The 19433-nt window shown below is 42.5% G+C and overlaps 1 protein-coding gene across 2 annotated transcripts in view; it reads right to left on the bottom strand.

The window, feature by feature from the left end:
• Positions 1 to 19433, bottom strand: part of CPEB2 (cytoplasmic polyadenylation element binding protein 2) — a 73360-nt gene that overhangs the window by 16568 nt on the left and 37359 nt on the right. For both annotated transcript variants that reach the window (XM_060246180.1, XM_060246181.1), the window contains 3 exons: positions 11068 to 11091; positions 4427 to 4597; positions 2027 to 2116 (listed from right to left, as the gene is read on the bottom strand). In XM_060246180.1, coding sequence (XP_060102163.1) covers positions 2027 to 2116; positions 4427 to 4597; positions 11068 to 11091 — 285 coding nt within the window. The remainder of the gene's footprint in view (positions 1 to 2026; positions 2117 to 4426; positions 4598 to 11067; positions 11092 to 19433) is intronic.

Below are 19433 nucleotides of genomic sequence, written 5' to 3'. Positions count from 1 at the left end.
AGAATAAAAAAAAGGTAAAGGTAGTCCCCTGCTCAAGCACGTCGTTTTCAACTCTGGGGTGACGTTGCTTTCACTCCAAAGACCCAACAAAAATTAAAGCCTATATTGCTTGTAAGACAGCCTTCCTGGAGCTTATTACATCCAAAAAGAAAGTTTTCCTTTCAGAATAAATGGGACCAACTTTACCACTCGATAAAATCTAATGATAATAAGGCTTTCTGGAGAATCATTTCGGGTAATCTAAAAAACAATTCTGTTACTGACCCAAAAATTTCAGCGCAAACATGGTTTGATTACTTCTCTAACATTTTTGCTGCTCCATGTGTATCCCCCTCCTATCTTAGCAAACCCCACAGTTACTGATATGCCGGTCTGGCCTTCAGTAACTCTAGAGGAAATCAGTGATTTATTGAAGGATAAAGCGCCAGGCCCTGATGGCCTTCCCGCTGAGGTATTCACAAAGTTTGCCGATTGGTGGCTCTTGCCCCTTGCAAAATTGTTCTCTTTCACTAATCTGCATGGCTCCATCCCAGACTCTTGGCTTGATTTTATAATTATCCCAATTTACAAAAAGGGGGGTTGGAGTTACCAGAAAATTTCCGCCTCATTAGTTTATTATCTATAATGGGCAAATTGTATGCCAAACATTTAGAACGATTAAATGACTGGATGCACCTAGGAAACATAGGTCCTGAACAAATTGGCTTCTCCAAAGGCAAATCTGCTATGGACCATTGCTGCACTTTGGCCTTCCTTGCTGAAAAATATATGCATACCAGTAGAAAAAAATTATACGCTGCCTTCATCAACTTGAAGGGTGCATTTGATTCAACAGATAGAGCCCAACTATGGATTAAGCTAGGTTACCTGGGAATGGACCCTCGTCTGCTGTTTCTCTTGAGGAAACTTCATTCTAATACTTTTTGCCAAGTGAAATTTTCTTCTAGTGGTGACTTGACTAGCAAAATCCCAGTGTTAAAGGGGGTTAAACAAGGTTGCGTGCTGTCCCCGAATCTTTGAGGCCTTGCCTCTGTGTCTCCTGCTGCCCAGTGCCTGGTCACCATGAGGACCATCTGCTGCCTTGTGCGCCCCTGCAAGAATAGCCAGTTGCCAACTACTTGTTCACAAGCACACTTTCAGCACAGCACCAGACTGTGCAAGGGATTCAAAAGAAATGGGTAACACACAATTCCTCTATCCCTCTCTATACATGTCCTATCAGATGTTAAAATACAAGACATGCTCCTTAGCTTAGGATGTTATAGCTCTCTGCAGAGTCCCATCACCTTGCAGCTTCCTCCAGCTTTTCAAGCCCACCCATGATTAATGGCTGCCTCCTCCAGATCTCAGTTAAGAGTTCAGTCTGCTCTGATGGACTCAGCACCAAAGATACCTTCCTCTTTATTCCCCTAAGTTTTATCACCTCTATTTTCCCCCCCCACTGACCAAGACAGGCCAGAGAAGCTTTTCCTGAAGTCTGTCTAGGATTTCACACCTCCAAATCTCTGTTTCCTGCTTGAAGAGGGGCAGAAGCTTGACCAGGAACACACAGGAATGCTCAAAGCCACCTCTGCTCATCTCTTGCCTTGGCTGGCTTGGCATCACGGGGTGTGGCCTAATATGCAAATGAGTTCCTGCTGGGCTTGACCATTCCACTGTCTAGACTTTTTAGCATTTATATGAAGGTGGGCTGAGGTAAGCCTGGAAAGCGACTGAACTGACTTTCCCCTCTTTCTGCCTGCTCTCTGCCCAGCGAGAAAAAAACCTTTAAAATTCAAGAGTGAAAGTTTTACTCATTCCAAACCTCCAAAGGAAAAAAAAAATGCACTTCTTCACAGGGACCAATCATGCAATTGCCCTCCAACAAAAATCCAGGGGCAGTTCAGTGGTAAACAGGGAGCCCTGGGTACTCAAGGACGGCCTGACACGTGATGCCAGCCCTTGCAGTTAGAAACATTTGTATTTAATAAGAAACTGAAAAGAAGTTCAGATATATTTGAAACAGAACTTTAAAAAAAGTATTTACCTTTAGGGGGGAAATAGGATTTGCTTTCTGCTTTGTGAGGCCAGTCAACCACCAGAGGTCCAAATCGTCTGAAGCTAGCAGTAATTTCATCTGGAAAAAAATTGCATACTAACTGCAGTTAATGTATTATATTGGCATGTCTTTTAAAACTGTTTTTCAAAGCTAGCTGCGGACATCCAATTTACTGTGTTTCCAAAAATGATTTTTTTGACGTACATAAAATATATTTAAAAGAAACACAGGAAAAAGGGGAAAGCTAGTAATGAACACCTAACTTTTTAGAGTGCTGAAACAAAAACTGTTATGGATTTACAGAACTGATTTTCTTCTTGCAAGCAACAAAATGCATCAGTGGTCGTGGATAACATATGGGATGTCTTTTGGCCCATTTTATTTAATTCATACATGGATAATTTAGTAATTTTTATCAATTACAATGTCCAAGGCTAGGAATATATTAAGTCCTCATCTTTTTATATCGTGTATTCCGTCAGAACATTTTGGAGGTCTGCAAAATATTTGATGGAATGAAAGAATCTTTCCTCATATAACACTTATGATCCTCTGTTCTCAAACAATGCCATCCAAGAGCAATATAAGAAGGCACTGCCACAGCGGTTTGGGGCATAAGTTCTACAACTGAAATTTAGGATGTTTGTCATTAATTCATGCACTGCCCCATATATATGAAGAAGAAACTATTTCAATTACCAAAGAAGAAACTATTTCAATAGTTGCTGTTACTTCTGTTCAAGAGAAATCATGAATATGTTTAAAACTTTTCTTTTTTACTTTGTAACATTCGGTGTAGGAGCCCTAATAACACAGACTAGCCTGACCAGCTAAGCAGAGTCAGTTTGGGAGACTAGCAAGGAAAACGGGCAGCTCTGCAGAGGAAGGCAACAGCGAACCACCTCTGCCTTGAAAGCCCCATGCAGTGGAACTCCATGGGGTCACTGAGAGTCAGTTGTGGCTTAAAGGCACACTTCACCTTTATACATTTAGTATGTCCATAGTGGCCAGATTTGCAGTCTGGGTCTGGAAAATTAGCAACAAATTCATGGTAGTTTATATGGTTGAATGTTCTGCAGTAAGAGCTATTGTTATTTTATCATTCCTTTAGTATTTATGTTGTTTTAATCGTAGAACCATAGAGTTGGAAGGGGCTATACAGGCCATCTAGTCCAACCCCCTCTGCTTAATATAGGATCAGCCCGGAGCATCTCTGACAAGTGTTTGTCCAAGCGCTGCTTAAAGATTGACAGTAAGGAGGAGCTCACAACCTTTCTCAGTAGCTGATTCCACTGATGAACAACTCTTGTAAAAAATTTTCCCTAATATCCAGCTGGTGCCTTCCTATCCTTAATTTAAACCCATTATTATGAGTTCTCTCCTCTGCTATCAACAGGAACAGCTCTCTGTCCTCTTCTAAGTGACAGCCCTTCAAACACTTCAAGAGAGCAATCATGTCCCCCCTCAGCTCCTCTTCTCCAGAATGAACATTCCCTCAGCCTTTCCTTTTAGGTCCCTGATAATCCTCATCGTTCTCCTTTGCACCCACTCCATTCTGTCCACATCCTTCTTGAAGTGAGATCTCCAGAACTGCACACAATACTCCAGGTGTGGCCTGACCAATGCAGTGTACAGTGGAACTGATCTCTTGCAATTTAGATGTTATGCTTTTGTTGATACAATCCAAAATCATGTTAGTCTTTTTTGTCGCTGCATCACATTGGCTGCTCATATTTAACTTACATTCCATTTGTGGCTTCCCATTACCAGTGGTTAAAACTTTCTGGGTGATCAATACATTCAAATGGATTCAATATTGATTAGTTTAGCTATGATTTAGCAATCAAATATTGAGCACATTCTATAAATTAGCTTAGCAGTAATTTCTATTGTTGTTTTGGTTCTTCTTATCTATGTCCAACAAAATAATGAACAATTGTTGCTGAGACAAAGCAGCCTTTTGGGCAGTTTAATGGCTCAGAAGGAAGCCCACTGCATCTAACTGCCCACCCCACCCATACCCCACTCAAATGTTTCACTTGTCAGTAATCAGGGCTTTTTTTCTGGGGAAAAAAGGTGCCGGAACTCTCAAGAGGGAAATGAAGGGAAAACACACAGGTGCCCCTCACACACTTTGAAACATTTTTTGAGAAATATGTTTTCACACAGAGGTTCTGGAACTCCGTTCCACTGTGTTCCCCCCAGAAAAGAAGCCCTGCCAGTAATAACATGGTCTGAGTGCTGGGAAATGCATTCTGTTCTCATACAACACATACTGCACTATCATGTTCATGCTGTTGCTCTTTCTTTTCTCATGCTAAGTATGGGATCTTTGGGAGACAATTACACTGAATGATTTTTTTTTATTTTCGCTGAAAAGCAACTCACCTTCATCGATGTCTGGCGGAAGACCACCAACAAACACTTTTCGAGAGAACCGTTCTATCCGTTCTCCGTTTTGATGAGCGGAATAGCAAGTAGGTGAATTCAACACACCAACTTGATCAGTATGACCATCGTCCAACAATCCGTCGTCTATTGGGAAGAGTGAAGAACGACCTTAAAACAAGAGAGAGAGAGGGGACAGAAGAGAGTTTTGTAGGTTGCTGTCAACACATAAAATGGGTTCGATTCAGTCCTCAATTCAAATCTCACTTGAACTCACTAGGGCAACCTGAGGCAAGCGATCTTCTCAGTCTCAGCCTACCCATCTGTAATATGAGGATACTAATTCTGACCTACCACACTGGACGGTTGTAAGGATTACTGAAATTATACCTGTGAAATACCCTGAACATCCTAAATTTCTAGACAAATGTTAATACCTTGGTACAAATTAAAAACAATTTTTTGGGGGTGGTGTTGGTAATCAGGCATAGTGAAAAATCACCAGTTCATTAATTTTAATCCAGTATATTTCAAAACTATGGAATTGGAGGCTCACTAAATGCTACAGCTGTAGTTTTAATACATGCATGCTATTTTGCAAAAGGAAAATACATACTGAGGGAGCAGGCAAATACAGTTAGAAATCATATTTAATACTGGTTATATGGGCTAAATAAAAAAAATTGAGACATAGTAAAACACCCTGAAAGGTTAATGCATAAGTAGATTCATCCCACTGGCAATCATCTCTGTGTATATAACCTGAGGATGGCACCGACACGTCTGAATCCTCCCCAAGGTTCTCTGGGTGAAGAGAATCAGAAAAGAACAGGAAGGCACAAATGCCGAGGGGACCAGTAAACCAAGGCAGAGATATTTTAGAGTTGATCCATTTTTCTCCCCTGACAAGGTGTTCTTGATAAATGCCAAGTTTACTTTAGTGAAAGGTGCAAAGCAACCTGATAAGTGTTTTTTGACGCTAAGCAGTACCAGTCAACAACTGAATTAAGATGTTGCTTGGGAGTTCCATGTCTGCTATGGACCACTGCCTTTCCAGAGAGCAGAATTTAAATGTCCGTGAGCTTTTAGAAGCACCATTTAACAGAATGCTCTATGAACATTTAAATAGCAAGGGCAAAATGAAAGATGTCATGTACTTCAATCATTAGGGAGCCACGCTGTCAGGAGGCCCCTTCCAAAACTACACAGGCCACCTTCTATGTAGTGGTAGCAGAAAAGTGGCACTGCTGGCCAAATTTTTTGGGAGGGGGGATGGATTACAGACATAATAAAAACAGTTAAAACCCAACGATGGAATAATAATGCAGGATTGCACATACTCCCCATATGACACAGCAGGCAGATACTACTCACTTATTTCCACAGGTAAATCGCACCATTAATTCCTGACACAGATAACGTGTGTGTAGGAAACTTCATGGAACTCACACATATGGTCTCATACGACATACTTGCTTCACCATATACACATCCGTAGAATGGCTGCTGCCAGTCTGGGCTTTCAGCCGTGCAGCTCTAATTCATATTTTTAATGTTCGCAGTGTAAAAGACCATCTACGCTGATGGCTTGCCCATGGAGCAAGAATAGGTATACAGTGCTACAAACAAAGCACACCTTCCTGGAGAAGAGCAGTGCCCTGTTTCCAGGGCATTCTCTAGACTGCCACCCTAGGCAAGGTTAACTTCTGCCCCCGCCCCGATAACCATTTTCAAAAACAGATGATGAAGAAGAGGATATTGGATTTATATCCCGCCCTCCACTCCGAAGAGGCTCAGAGTGGCTCACAATCTCCTTTACCTTCCTCCCCCACAACAGACACCCTGTGAGGTAGATGAAGATATTGGATTTATATCCCGCCCTCCACTCCGAAGAGTCTCAGAGCGGCTCACAATCTCCTTTACCTTCCTCCCCCACAACAGACACCTTGTGAGGTAGATGAAGATATTGGATTTATATCCCGCCCTCCACTCCAAAGAGTCTCAGAGCGGCTCACAATCTCCTTTACCTTCCTCCCCCACAACAGACACCCAGTGAGGTAGATGAAGATATTGGATTTATATCCCACCCTCCACTCCGAATCTCAGAGCGGCTCACAATCTCCTTTACCTTCCTTCCCCACAACAGACACCCAGTGAGGTAGATGAAGATATTGGATTTATATCCCGCCCTCCACTCCGAAGAGTCTCAGAGCGGCTCACAATCTCCTTTACCTTCCTCCCCCACAACAGACACCTTGTGAGGTAGATGAAGATATTGGATTTATATCCCGCCCTCCACTCCAAAGAGTCTCAGAGCGGCTCACAATCTCCTTTACCTTCCTCCCCCACAACAGACACCCAGTGAGGTAGATGAAGATATTGGATTTATATCCCATCCTCCACTCCGAATCTCAGAGCGGCTCACAATCTCCTTTACCTTCCTTCCCCACAACAGACACCCAGTGAGGTAGGTGGGGCTGAGAGGGCTCTCACAGCAGCTGCCCTTTCAAGGACAACCTCTGCCAGAGCTACGGCTGACCCAAGGCCATTCCAGCAGCTGTAAGGGGAGGAGTGGGGAATCAAACCCGGTTCTCCCACATAAGAGAGCTATGGCTGACCCCAGGCCATTCCAGCAGCTGCAAGTGGAGGAGTGGGGAATCCAAGCCGGTTCTCCCAGATAAGAGAGCTCTGGCTGTCCCAAGGCCATTCCAGCAGCTGCAAGTGGAGGAGTGTGGAATCAAACCCGGTTCTCCCACATAAGAGAGCTATGGCTGACCCCAGGCCATTCCAGCAGCTGCAAGTGGAGGAGTGGGGAATCCAAGCCGGTTCTCCCAGATAAGAGAGCTCTGGCTGACCCAAGGCAATTCCAACAGCTGCAAGTGGAGGAGTGGGGAATCAAACCCCGTTCTCCCAGATAAGAGAGCTCTGGCTGACCCCAGGCCATTCCAGCAGGTGCAAGCGGAGGAGTGGGGAATCAAACCTGGTTCTCCCAGATAAGAGAGCTCTGGCTGACTCAAGGCCATTCCAGCAGCTGCAAGTGGAGGAGTGGGGAATCAAACCCGGTTCTCCCAGATAAGAGAGCTATGGCTGACCCAAGGCCATTCCAGCAGCTGCAAGTGGAGGAGTGGGGAATCAAACCCGGTTCTCCCAGATAAGAGAGCTATGGCTGTCCCAAGGCCATTCCAGCAGCTGTAAGGGGAGGAGTGGGGAATCAAACCCGGTTCTCCCACATAAGAGAGCTATGGCTGACCCCAGGCCATTCCAGCAGCTGCAAGTGGAGGAGTGGGGAATCCAACCTGGTTCTCCCAGATAAGAGAGCTCTGGCTGTCCCAAGGCCATTCCAGCAGCTGCAAGTGGAGGAGTGGGGAATCAAACCCGGTTCTCCCAGATAAGAGTCCGCACACTTAACCACTACACCAGTCTGGCTCTCCAGATGAATTGTGGGGAAGATGTGTGTCTGATTTGGACCCCGCCCCCCACCCCCATGATTGCCTATTTCACCTAGTGGCAGGGCTGGCCCCGTCTGTTTCAAAAGTGGCCAAATACATCTATGAAGACCACAAAGAGGGCATTATATATGCGGAGATCAGACGCAATAGTGTACGCACTTATAGCATGTTCTTCAAGATTTGCAATGAAATTCTCAGAACATTCACTCGAAAGTAAATCTCATGCAGCATAACTGACCAGGATAGACCGGGCTAACCTGACCTCATCAGATCTCAGAAGCCCAGCTGGGTCAGCCCTGGACTAGTATCCGGATGGGAGACCACGAAGGAATACCAGGGTTGTGACGCGGAGGCAGACAGTGGCAAGCCACCTTTGAATGCCTCTTGCCTTGAAAACCCTATGGAGTTGCCATAAATCACCACCACTAAGCACGTTCAAGACTGCAGCCTTGGTTTGTCAGAGGACTTCCAAGGGTAAATAGGTGAGACTGCTGAATCTCTGGTAAGCAGGTAAGCATCCAAGCACAATGCAGGGTGAGTTACATGTCATATATGCTCAGCCAGCTGCTCAAATGCTTCTATGGAAAACGCATGCACTGGAAAAAGCAGAATACCGTGCCCATATAGAATCAGAATCCCCCAGTACACACAGTATCATCTTCAAGGACAACAGCCACAACTGTATGTTATAGATTAGAACTCTAAACCAACAGGGAACAGATCAATCCCCTGCAATTGTTCAGTATGAGAGTGTCATTCTCCATGAGACATAAGAAGATCGTGAGCACAACAAGGACCGTGCTTTTGTGCATTTAATCTTTAACTTGGACTTGCGAGCAGTGAGCTGAAATACTACCAGCTGTCATCACTGGTATTATATAGCAGAAATGAACAAAAACAAGGGGGAGGGGGGCATTCAACCCAGAACAGGTAACCAAAGAAGCTGAAAAAAAGAATAAAGGCTTTGTATGCAGAAATATCAAGATCAATTCCAACAAAAAACCTAAACTTCTATTAAATAAAAAGATCTTTACTCGATTGTAAATATTAAAAATTGTGCATAAAAATCTATCAACATCAGTTACATATAAAGGTACCTTCCTGTACAACAAAAAAGAAACTTCCTTTTGTACAATTATACTTCCATACACAATGATGTCAAGACCAACTACAGTTAATACTATCATAGGTCTCTGGGCCCTATCTTATCAGGGCACAGTAACCATAATGGAAAATCCATTCCACATTTTCCTTGCAGCTTTGCTTCCTGCTGCACCCGGCAAAGACAAAGCAGGAAGAACAGGGAACTTTGTCAGCCTTGGAGCTACAAAGAGTGATGACAGGAGGGGGGAGAAAAGAGCCCTCTTGGCCTGAATAGAGCCCTGGGCGGGCCAGTTCTGGTCTGTCGGCCAGAGGTTTGACACCTCTGACCTAGACCATTTCTTTTCTCTTTTAGGATGTTCAGTGCTTTGGTCATGCATAATGTAATTTTAACAAACACACTGCATGGTGTATTAAGAGGTGCTGAACTTATTTGTTACGAGGGCCAGATCTAATATAAATATGACTTTGTGGGGCTGGGCCACATGCGTCATAAAATGTAATGCCAGGTAATGGAGATAAAAACTTTATAAAAGATATGAACACAATTAAATATTATACATATTACTTAAAATACAAACATACTTTAAACTCTTGTGATATTTTGTGGAAAGGTGGAAAAATAGCGGGATTTGGCAACACAATTTTTTAAATAAAACATTAAGTACAAAGATGACAGTAGAAACTAAAAATATAGCATGCTCTGATTCTAGGAAAACGTGAAATGGCTGGGTATTGCAAGCTTCTCCCCGCTCCACAGTCTACTCCGAGTGGCAATGGCTCTCCGGTGTAATGTCCCCCTTTGGCTGTGCGTTCCCAGGTAAGATTATTCACTGGGCACCCATTCTCAGGTCCATTCAGCAGAGACATGTTGGCTCAAAGCATCAACTATTTAAATGCCTTTTCTGTCATTTTTTTTCTATCCCCCTTTCCATTTAAGTCATATATGATTTATGGTGTGATGAGCAGTACGTCCATTGATTGACAGAGTGCCAGGACACTCATCACAAGCATGAGCAGCATTTGCAAGAAGGTTTGTCCTGAGATGTACCATGGCTGACTATTGGGAAACTGGTCATGCCCTTGATTTTTTTTCTGCACCAGCAGCTGCGTTTTCTTTTGATGTAGTCTATGGACTACTTTGTGAGCAGATAGATCTATTACTTCTTTAATGTGATTCTAGGACACATCCACTTGTTACTTTTAGTACTTTCCCCTTCTCTCTCATGTGATATTTGTGGTTTATCTTGTCCCTTTTCAAGACAGGTCACAGTATTTTAAAAGCAGATGAAAACCAAGGGGGGCCTCCTCATTGAGAAAATTACAGCAATCTATCCTTAGTATTGAGAAAATTACAGCAATCTATCCTTAGTATTAACACGGCCGTAAGAAAAGACTCTAAGTTCAAAAGTGTAATTCAAAAGGAGGACCACCCTGCTCAAATGTATCTCAAATCCATCAATAATGGATCTTCTTACATATTCCTAGATGTTGCTATCCTTCCTTCACATATCATCAAGTTATTTTCCTGTATGAACCAGCCACTAGATGAAGAAAGTAATGCATTTTATACTATCAAAACAAACCAATTAAACCTGAGGATTAATATTTTTATTAGCCATGAAGTTTGAAATCTGAACTTAAATCTTGTCATATCAAAAATAGATGCAAAGATTCCAGAATTAGTTTTATTGTATATAACAACTACATACAGAATCTAATTCATGATACTTGAAAGAAAGGGAGAGGAGGTGAAAGCTATTACTGAAGGTGCATATTTGACAAGTATTTACTGTCAGAACTAATGAAATTATAAATGGTATAGCAAAATATTTGACTGAGAGAATTTACATTCAGTTATTGTACAAAAATAAGAATCTAAGACAGTGAAAGATTTTTTCTTAAGTGTGAGGTCATGCAAAGTCAAGGGAATCAGCTGGCCTTATTAAGATCAGTTGGTATTTTACCACCAAGTTCAATGAGAAGCCATTAAGCCTACTGAGAACCATCAATCTGAAGTAATTAGTCACATCTACCACTATTACCCCTTGATCAGCATTCTAAGTATTAAAGCAAATGTAAGAGAATTACCTCGTCTTCTCCCATAGCTCCTCGCTGCATGTAAACAAAGGACAAATTGTAAAATGTCAAAGAACTACTACACATACACCATTACAAAAACACAGTTACGAAACAAGAGAGCTGTGTGTTTCTGGACAAACTAAGCCTGCATTAGTGAATTGCTACTGACGTGCAATTTTGTTTTCATTTTATGAAGGCCATTTAAATAAGTAAAATATTTTGGATCATCACTTAAAATGTGGTATTATCTAATGAATAGTTGTCTGTTGACATTAGCAGCAATAAACGCAATTTGTTTTATGCAAATATTTAAACATTCCGTCCCTTAAACGTGTAGCTTTTCGACTTTGTGCAGGAACTTAGGCAACATGGACAGCTAACATTATTAACAGAAAGCTCTTCAATCTTAACAGCGTCAAAAGACTTAGATGAATGTCAGAAGTGTCCTGGCTCTTGGGACATTTTGTCCTGTCCCCTACTGCAGCAATACAAATACCAAAGCCAAGATCTTCATTTGCCGGGAAGACAGCTGGCAGAAAATTAACTCAAAGACTTTTGTCTGGAACAAAAGCTTCTTTATGAGCAGACAGGTCTTGCAGATTAACTGGGTGGTTCTGGCCCACTTGGCTGCCCTCAACAGACTGAACTTTTTTGCCATTTAAAATCTGGCACAGTTGTGGATTCAACTGCCAATCTGCTCCTGTTCCCTCTTACCTAGGCCAACAAGCCACGCGGTGACATTTTCACACTTGCTGTTTCAGAACTGTAAATTCCTAGGAGGGTGGAGCACACAGCCACGAGAGCAGGAGGACGGTTGCCTGCTTTCAGCTGCTCTTGCCCCACCCATTTGCCACTCACATCTTACATGACTGTATGAGTCACTCCTGCGGTCCTGTTCAAATTAGGATTTGTGCTAAAACCACAGTTTACACTGAAACCATAATGAATGCACGCTGCAGGGAAACCATGGTTTGGGAAACACGTCTGTTTTCATTTTCTACACTTATTCGCAGGGCGGTACAGCTGACTCTGGAGGCAGAGTGACGGCTGTTGCTATGGTTTGTTAACTCCCAATGCTGAGCACTGCTGGAAGGTGCTGGGAGAGTGGTGGTGAAGAGGCTCACAGGCTTAGAAACACCTAGCACTGGGAAAGGAAGAAAGGAGGGCTGTAGGCAGGTCATACTCTGCAGAATGGGAAGGAGCCCTTGTCAAACTGAGCATGGCAGCTGGATTTCTGGACTTGCAAATTCACTTCAGAACGACAGCTTTCACTTGCTTGTGGAGGACAAAACATTGTTCCTACACTACACAGAGGCTAGACGGGATCCAGGTTTGTAAAATGATGTAATTAAGCTTCATTAGAGTTTGTAGAATCTTTTGGGCTCAAGTGCCGTGTTCTACTGGAGAAAGTTTTTCTTCCAGACGTTTCGTTCTCAGCTGCGGAGAACAGCTGAGAACGAAACGTCTGGAAGAAAAACTTTCTCCAGTAGAACACGGCACTTGAGCCCGAAAGATTCTACAAAACCTAATGATGTTACCAGCCGTGAAAACCTGAAATCTTTGATAATTAAGCTTCCTTAAACTTGATTGGAACGATGTCTAAAATGAACCCACATCTGTACAATATACAAGGCTGCAATGTGTAGCTCCCACTTGTACTCAGACCCAAGTTTTGTAACCACAACTTTAATTCAGTGATCTGTGGGACTATTGCTCATTGAGTATCTTCTGTGCAAACGCACGTAAGGGAACTGCAATGAGCAGGCCTCCAGGAGGTGCTGTGCGCCAGGGACCATGGCTCCCTGCCCTCAGTACCTCTAGCACCCCTGAAGCAAGAGCATGCAGCGGGGCAATAGGGAGGGTCCCAATAGTCGTGATCCCAGTCTCCACTCAAATTAACATCAGTGGACAAATACCTAATTCTTGGAAACATTCTATTATTGTCCCAATAATTTTAAAAGAGATCCAGACGTGACCCATCCTGTTAGCGATCAATCAGCCTTCTCTCTACTCTGGGAAAACGATATTGTTTTCTTACCAAAGAAACTCCAGGATTGGATGGAATCATAAACCGTACTGGGGCAGGAACAGGTAGGATTTAGGTGGGGTTCCTCGACATACGACCATAGTCTAGTTCTTTATCACTTGGCTGAGAATATTCATCTTTTGGGGGCAGAGATTGTATCTGGCTTTTATTGACCCTCAAGGGGGTCTTCCGACTCCATAAATCTCCCTAGATTGAGGAACAAACTTAAACTACTGTGCACAAAAGGCTTCTGGGACTCATTCAATACTTATACTTGGGTTTCACTGGGTATGATCGGAATTTAATAAATCATTTAATCTGGAAAAGGGGGTTCATCAGGTATGCTTGTTTGCACCTTTCTTGTTTAATTTATACTTAAATGATGTAGCAATTTTTGATATTATTGTCACCCGCCAAAATTAGCTGAGATTGGTGTACCTATTTTGCTTTATGCAGTCGACGCCATGATTTTGTCCTGAACCAGGGTTGGACTAAAAGGGGCCTTGAAATCTTCCTCCAGTTGTTGTTGGGAAAGAATGGTGATTAACTGCCCCAAATCTAACAACCTACTCTTCACCAAGACCAGAAAATGCAAGCCATCTCAATGGTCGATCAACACCACCAATACTGAGAAAGTCAAGACCTTCTCATATTTGGATTTTCTTCTTGGGAGACCTATCTTGGAACACGCCCCCCCCCCCAATTCAGAACAGTGCTTAATAGAGCAAAACCTTGTGCAAATGCCAGAGATAGATTTTTTCCCCCCCACAATAAAGGGGGAAAGTTTGTTCCTGGACCAGTAAAAGCCTTTAATTTTAAAGTGGCTCCCATCATTCTTTATGGTTCAGCTATTTGGATTAAAGCCATCTCTGATAATATCGACCAACCACTAGCCCAATTCTTAAAGTACTGAATATTCCCCGCTGCATGTCAAACATTGTATTATGAGCAGAATTTGGACAGATACCCATGGAAGCAAGAGCGTGGCTTTTTTGCCTTCAAACTGAGGCTAAAAAAAGCTCTTTGCTGAAGATGGTTCGTTAGTTATTAGCCGCTTTAAATCAGGATACCCACAGATCAGATTGGATGAAAGCCCTGGAGGAGAAACTGATGAAAGCTAGAACGCTGACTGAAGATATTTTGAGATGGGCAAAACCAAAGCATTCTCTTTGATCAAAAAGTGAGTCCTCGAAATCCACCATGGTAGTCTGAACCTGAGAGCCCCCGGAGTATGCTCACCCCTATTTTTTGGTCTTTCTTACTCAAAATCTTTACCCCCTTATATACAATAGTAATTCCACATTATTGCAGAGCTTTTTTGTTTGCAGGACTGAACATAATACCTACAAGGGTTTTGCAAGTGATATCTTTGAATAGACCATACACTGACAGAATCTGTGTCAAGAATGTTTCTTGCCATGAGAACATCCATTTTGGATTCCTGCTGCAGCTATGATGATTTGCTTTCTTGCTTTGCTTAGAGGGCTTGCTGGCTTATTAATCTACTGTATTGTGCCTGTAAAACTGCTTAAATAACTTTCCACCCTGGGAAAGAGTGGCATGAGTAGATGCTGAAGGGCAAATGCTTCTCAGATCCAGAGACTTTTGCTTATGAGAATAATCTGCTGCAACTGCAACTGATAACAAGGGGGGGGGGATGCTCTTATTGGTAGAAAAAAGGTGCTTTGAGTTTAACTTTGTAAAAGCTTGGAATCGGCTATATCTGTGTGCCTGAGCCAGGGTGGGGAGGGGCTCAGTTTCACCAAGACACAGTCTTGGAACTGTAATGTCTTCATTTAATGAATAAACCTGATTACATCATAGAGCTAGATCATTGATGGGGACTGTGCGGCACTCGACAACCTGCCCTTGTGTCTGTTGCAAGGGCTCCATTTTTTTCATCTGCAAATGGCCAAGTAACTAGTCCCCAAACTTTCCTCCTGCTACCTAGCTACGGTGATCCACAGAATGATCATCTCCAGGCTGGATCACTGTAACTCGCTTTACGCAGTGCTACCCAATTGAGACTGATCTGGAAACAGCAGCTGGTCCAAAATGCAGTGGTGTATGTTGTCATATGGACACATCTGAATGTACACATGCATCTGGTGCTGTGCCAGCTGCATTGGCTACCAGTTGAATTCTGGATCAAGTTCAAGGTCTTGGTTCTTATATTTAAAGCCATATGTGGATTGGGACCAACACATCTACAGTACTATCTCTCTCTATAAATATACCCCTCAAAGGGCCTTGCGCTCTTCTGCTCAACATCTACTAGTCATCCCCAGCCCCAAAGGTGTCTGCCAGCCTCAACCAGAGCCAGAGCTTTCTCAGCTCTGGCGCCAGCCTGGAGGAACGCTACCTCACTGGGTCAGGGGAATGCTATAGACATAGTTTATCTTGACTTCAGTAAAGCTTTTAATAAGGTTCCAAATCATATTCTTGTTGACAAGTTGGTAAAACGTGGTTTGATCCTGTTATTGTTAGGTGGATCTGTAACAGGTTGACAGATCACATCCAAAGAGTGCTTGTGAATGGTTCGTTATCCTCTTGGAGAAGAGTGACATGTGGAGTACCTCAAAGATCTGTTCTGGGACCTGTTTTGTTTACTATCTTTATAAATGATTTGGATGAAGGGACGGGTAGCAAATGCAGTAGAAGACAGAGTCAGGATTCAGGGTAATCTTGACTGGCTGGAAAACTGGGCTAAAACAAATAAAATGAATTTTAACAGGGATACATTCTGCATTTAGGTAGGAAAAATCAAATGCATCATTACAGGATGGGAGAGACTTGTCTTGGCAGCAGGGGTCTGGTAGGGGTCTTAGTTGACCACACACTGAACATGAGTCAGCAGTGTGATGCGGCAGCTAAAAAAGTCAATGCGATTTTGGGCTGTATCAACAGAAGTGTAGTGTCCAGATCACTCAATGTGATGGTATAACTATGCTCGGGTTAGACTTTACCTAGAGTCTTGTGTTCAGTTTTGGGCCCCACAATTTAAGAAAGATATAGACAAGTTGGAACCTGTCCAGAGGAGGGCAACGAAGATGGTGAGGAGTCTGGAGACCAAGTCCTATGAGGAAAGGTTGAAGGAATTGGGTATGTTTAGCCTGGAGAGGAGATGACTGAGAGGTGATATGATCATCATCTTTAAGTCCTCGAAGGACTGTTGTATAGAAGGTGGTGCAGAGTTGCTTTTCTGTTGCCCTAGAAGGTCAGACAACAACCAATGGGTTGAAATTAAATGAAAAGAGTTTTTGACTAAACATTAGGAAGACCTTTCTGATAGTTAGAGTGGTTCCTCAGTGGAACAAGCTTCCTTGGGAGATGGTGGGCTCTCCTTCCTTGGAGGTTTTTGAACAGAGACTAGATAGCCATCTGACAGCAATGCTGATTTTGTGAACTTAGATAGATTATGAGAAGCAGGGCAGGAAGAGTTGCATCAGTGCTTAGTTCTTGTGGCCCTTACACACCCAGGGAAATGCTGTTTGCCACTTTGGGGATCAGGCAGAAGATATGCAAGGGATTCTGGAAGTTTTTTTTTTTTTTACCATCTTCTGGGCTTGGAGCAGGGGTCACAGGGGATGTGGGGGCAGGCATTTGTGAATCTCCTGCATTGTGCAAGGGGTTGGACTAAATGGCCCTGTAGGTTTCTTCCAATTCTATGATTCTAACTTCTGAGTGTTTTATTTCATATTATCATAAACTGGAGGCCTCTGTAATAATCAACCCTTATGTTTGAACTTAGTATGCTAAATTAGAATACAAAAGACTGGTCTTAATTCCCTGCCCAACAAAGCTGAGCATAATACCACTAAGTGGAAAGTAATTGCCTCCACCATAGTGACATGGACAAAACCAATGAAAAAGCCTAAGATCTCCATTTACAAACCTCTGAGACAGTTACTGCTCCTTTTATTCATCATCTGTTACCAGTACTTGTCATCTAATCTGTACACACAGAAAAAATGTCACTTTTCCAGTATATTGTCATTGTCAACGGCCAACAATAGCATAATGTTCCATGACAACACTAACCATCTAACACTAACTAACTACAAGATAATGCATGGGATGGAGAAAGTAAAGAAGGAAGTACTTTTCTCCCTTTCTCACAATACAAAAACTCATGGGCATTCGATGAAATTGCTGAGCAGTCAGGTTAAAACGGATAAAAGGAAGTACTTCTTCACTCAAAGGGTGATTAACATGTGGAATTCACTGCCACAGGAGGTGGTGGCGGCTACAAGCATAGACAGTTTCAAGAGGGGGTTAGATAAAAATATGGACCAGAGCTCCATCAGTGGCTATTAGCCACAGTGTGTATATATAATTTTTTGGACCACTGTGTGACACAGAGCCATTGGCCTGATCCAACATGGCTTCTCTTGTGTTCTTAATCTGGTACTGGGGTCAACTTCATATATTCAGCATAGTCTAAATTTTGATCATTCACTGGTAACTCAACTGCTGAAGAAACCTGGAGCTCTTTAAAGACTGCAATATGAAAGAGCCAACAAGAAGACTGCTTGCAAGACAGCACTACTCTAACACCAAAGTGAGGGATTTAAGAAAGAAAAGGCAACTAGATGCTATTGAAAGGCGGACTGTGCAAGGAAATACAAAATTCTGCTGACTACAACAGTAGTGATGTCATGTACAGGAATAAGCTATTAAGAAGAGTTGGCTTTACCTACCCTTCACTTGGAGTCTCAGAGCTGCTTACAATCTCCTTCCCTTCCTCTCCCTACAGGACACCATATGAGGTAGGTGAGGCTGAGAGAGCTCTGGGAGAAGTGTGACCGAGTGGGGAATCAAACCCGGTCCTCCAAATTAGCACAAAAAGATGAACAGCACAAAAGGGGGGGGAGAAACCCAACTATCCACTAATAATGAAAAATATATGAAAAGAATATTCAGAAAATATATACAATGACATAGAAGAAATATACCAAAATACAAGAAAATCCAATGACCATTTGCAAGAAAACATGACTGAGAAATTACAAAAGAACTGAATGACAACATTGAAAGTCAGATAAATTTTATTCTTTGCTTCAAATATGAAGCTTGCACTGGGTAAGCCTGTTAAAATGAAGAGTTGAAGATACCGGTTTCTATTTGCAGCTTCATGCAAGAAAGAAAGAAACTCCATACTTGAAATTAATCAACAACATTGGTCTTTAGCGAAGAGAAAAATCAGCTCCCTGCCAAAGCTTCTTAGTTCTATCTAATATTTCCATAACATAATGAATGGTACTACAACAGTCTGACGGAAATACAACTGAATGCTTCATAACAGAAAACTGAATGAGACTGTCGCTGTCAAAACTTTTTTGGCCCCACCTTTTCAGCATTCAGACTCTAAAATGTTGAGGATTGGTAGAGACAGATGGCAAGCTATATAGTCTTCACCTAAAAGCTAAAAACAAAGCATGGCACAACTTGGATAACTGCTGTTCACAAACCGTGTTACACTTGTCCTCACACTAAGTCAGTTACATATCCTTGTGGACCTCCTCTCTATTCATGGTTTACAGTCTTTGTTATGATCAGCATAACTATAGTCATGGGACGAAATACTGTGAAGTATAATCATGGGACAAAGAATTGCATAACAACGTATGATCTCCATTTAGAGGCCTCGGAGACAGTTACTAAATTCTCCTTTAATTCATCGTTTGTTATTGGTATTTGACATTTCAGTAAGCACGAAATATATCAAGAAAATCAACTACTGCCACGTTTAGCCAACTTACCGGGCATGCTTGAAATATCAAAGAGAGCCATCTACTGAAGATCCTGCTCACACACATTTCCTCAGCACTTTGTCACATGGTAGTGAGATATGGGCCACCCTCCAGTTGCCCAGAGAAGGAAGTCAACAGCCTCAAACAGTGCTATTTACACATCATGCCTGGCACTTCCTGGTAAACTAAGCAAACTGGTACAGATACCTCTAGCATACCAACCTCCCTAAAACAGAGTCTTGGCCTGAACACATTCACAGGACAGAAGACTAAGAGAAACAGAGACCAACCCACTCTGAAATTCACATCAATGAGTTTTTCAAAACAGGACAAACTGGTGTCAGATTCAGGCAGCTGCAGCAACATTAAGCAATTAGCAGGTTTAATGGGGCAGCCTATCAATTTCAAGGGAGAAGTTCATCTCTTCCTCCGATACCCTGTACCTTCACATGGCCAAACCATTAACTGAACAGAGACACCTTTGTGGGCAATGGAGTATTTTTGTGGCTAGATTAGGGCACATAAAGACAAAACTGTTCATTGTATGTATTATATTGTAGACCCACTGCCAAAATGTATACATACATTTACACCTA

Source organism: Heteronotia binoei, chromosome 9 (assembly GCF_032191835.1).
Source record: "Heteronotia binoei isolate CCM8104 ecotype False Entrance Well chromosome 9, APGP_CSIRO_Hbin_v1, whole genome shotgun sequence".
Classification (NCBI taxonomy): Eukaryota; Metazoa; Chordata; class Lepidosauria; order Squamata; family Gekkonidae; genus Heteronotia; species Heteronotia binoei.
This window is presented reverse-complemented; position numbering and strand designations above follow the sequence as displayed.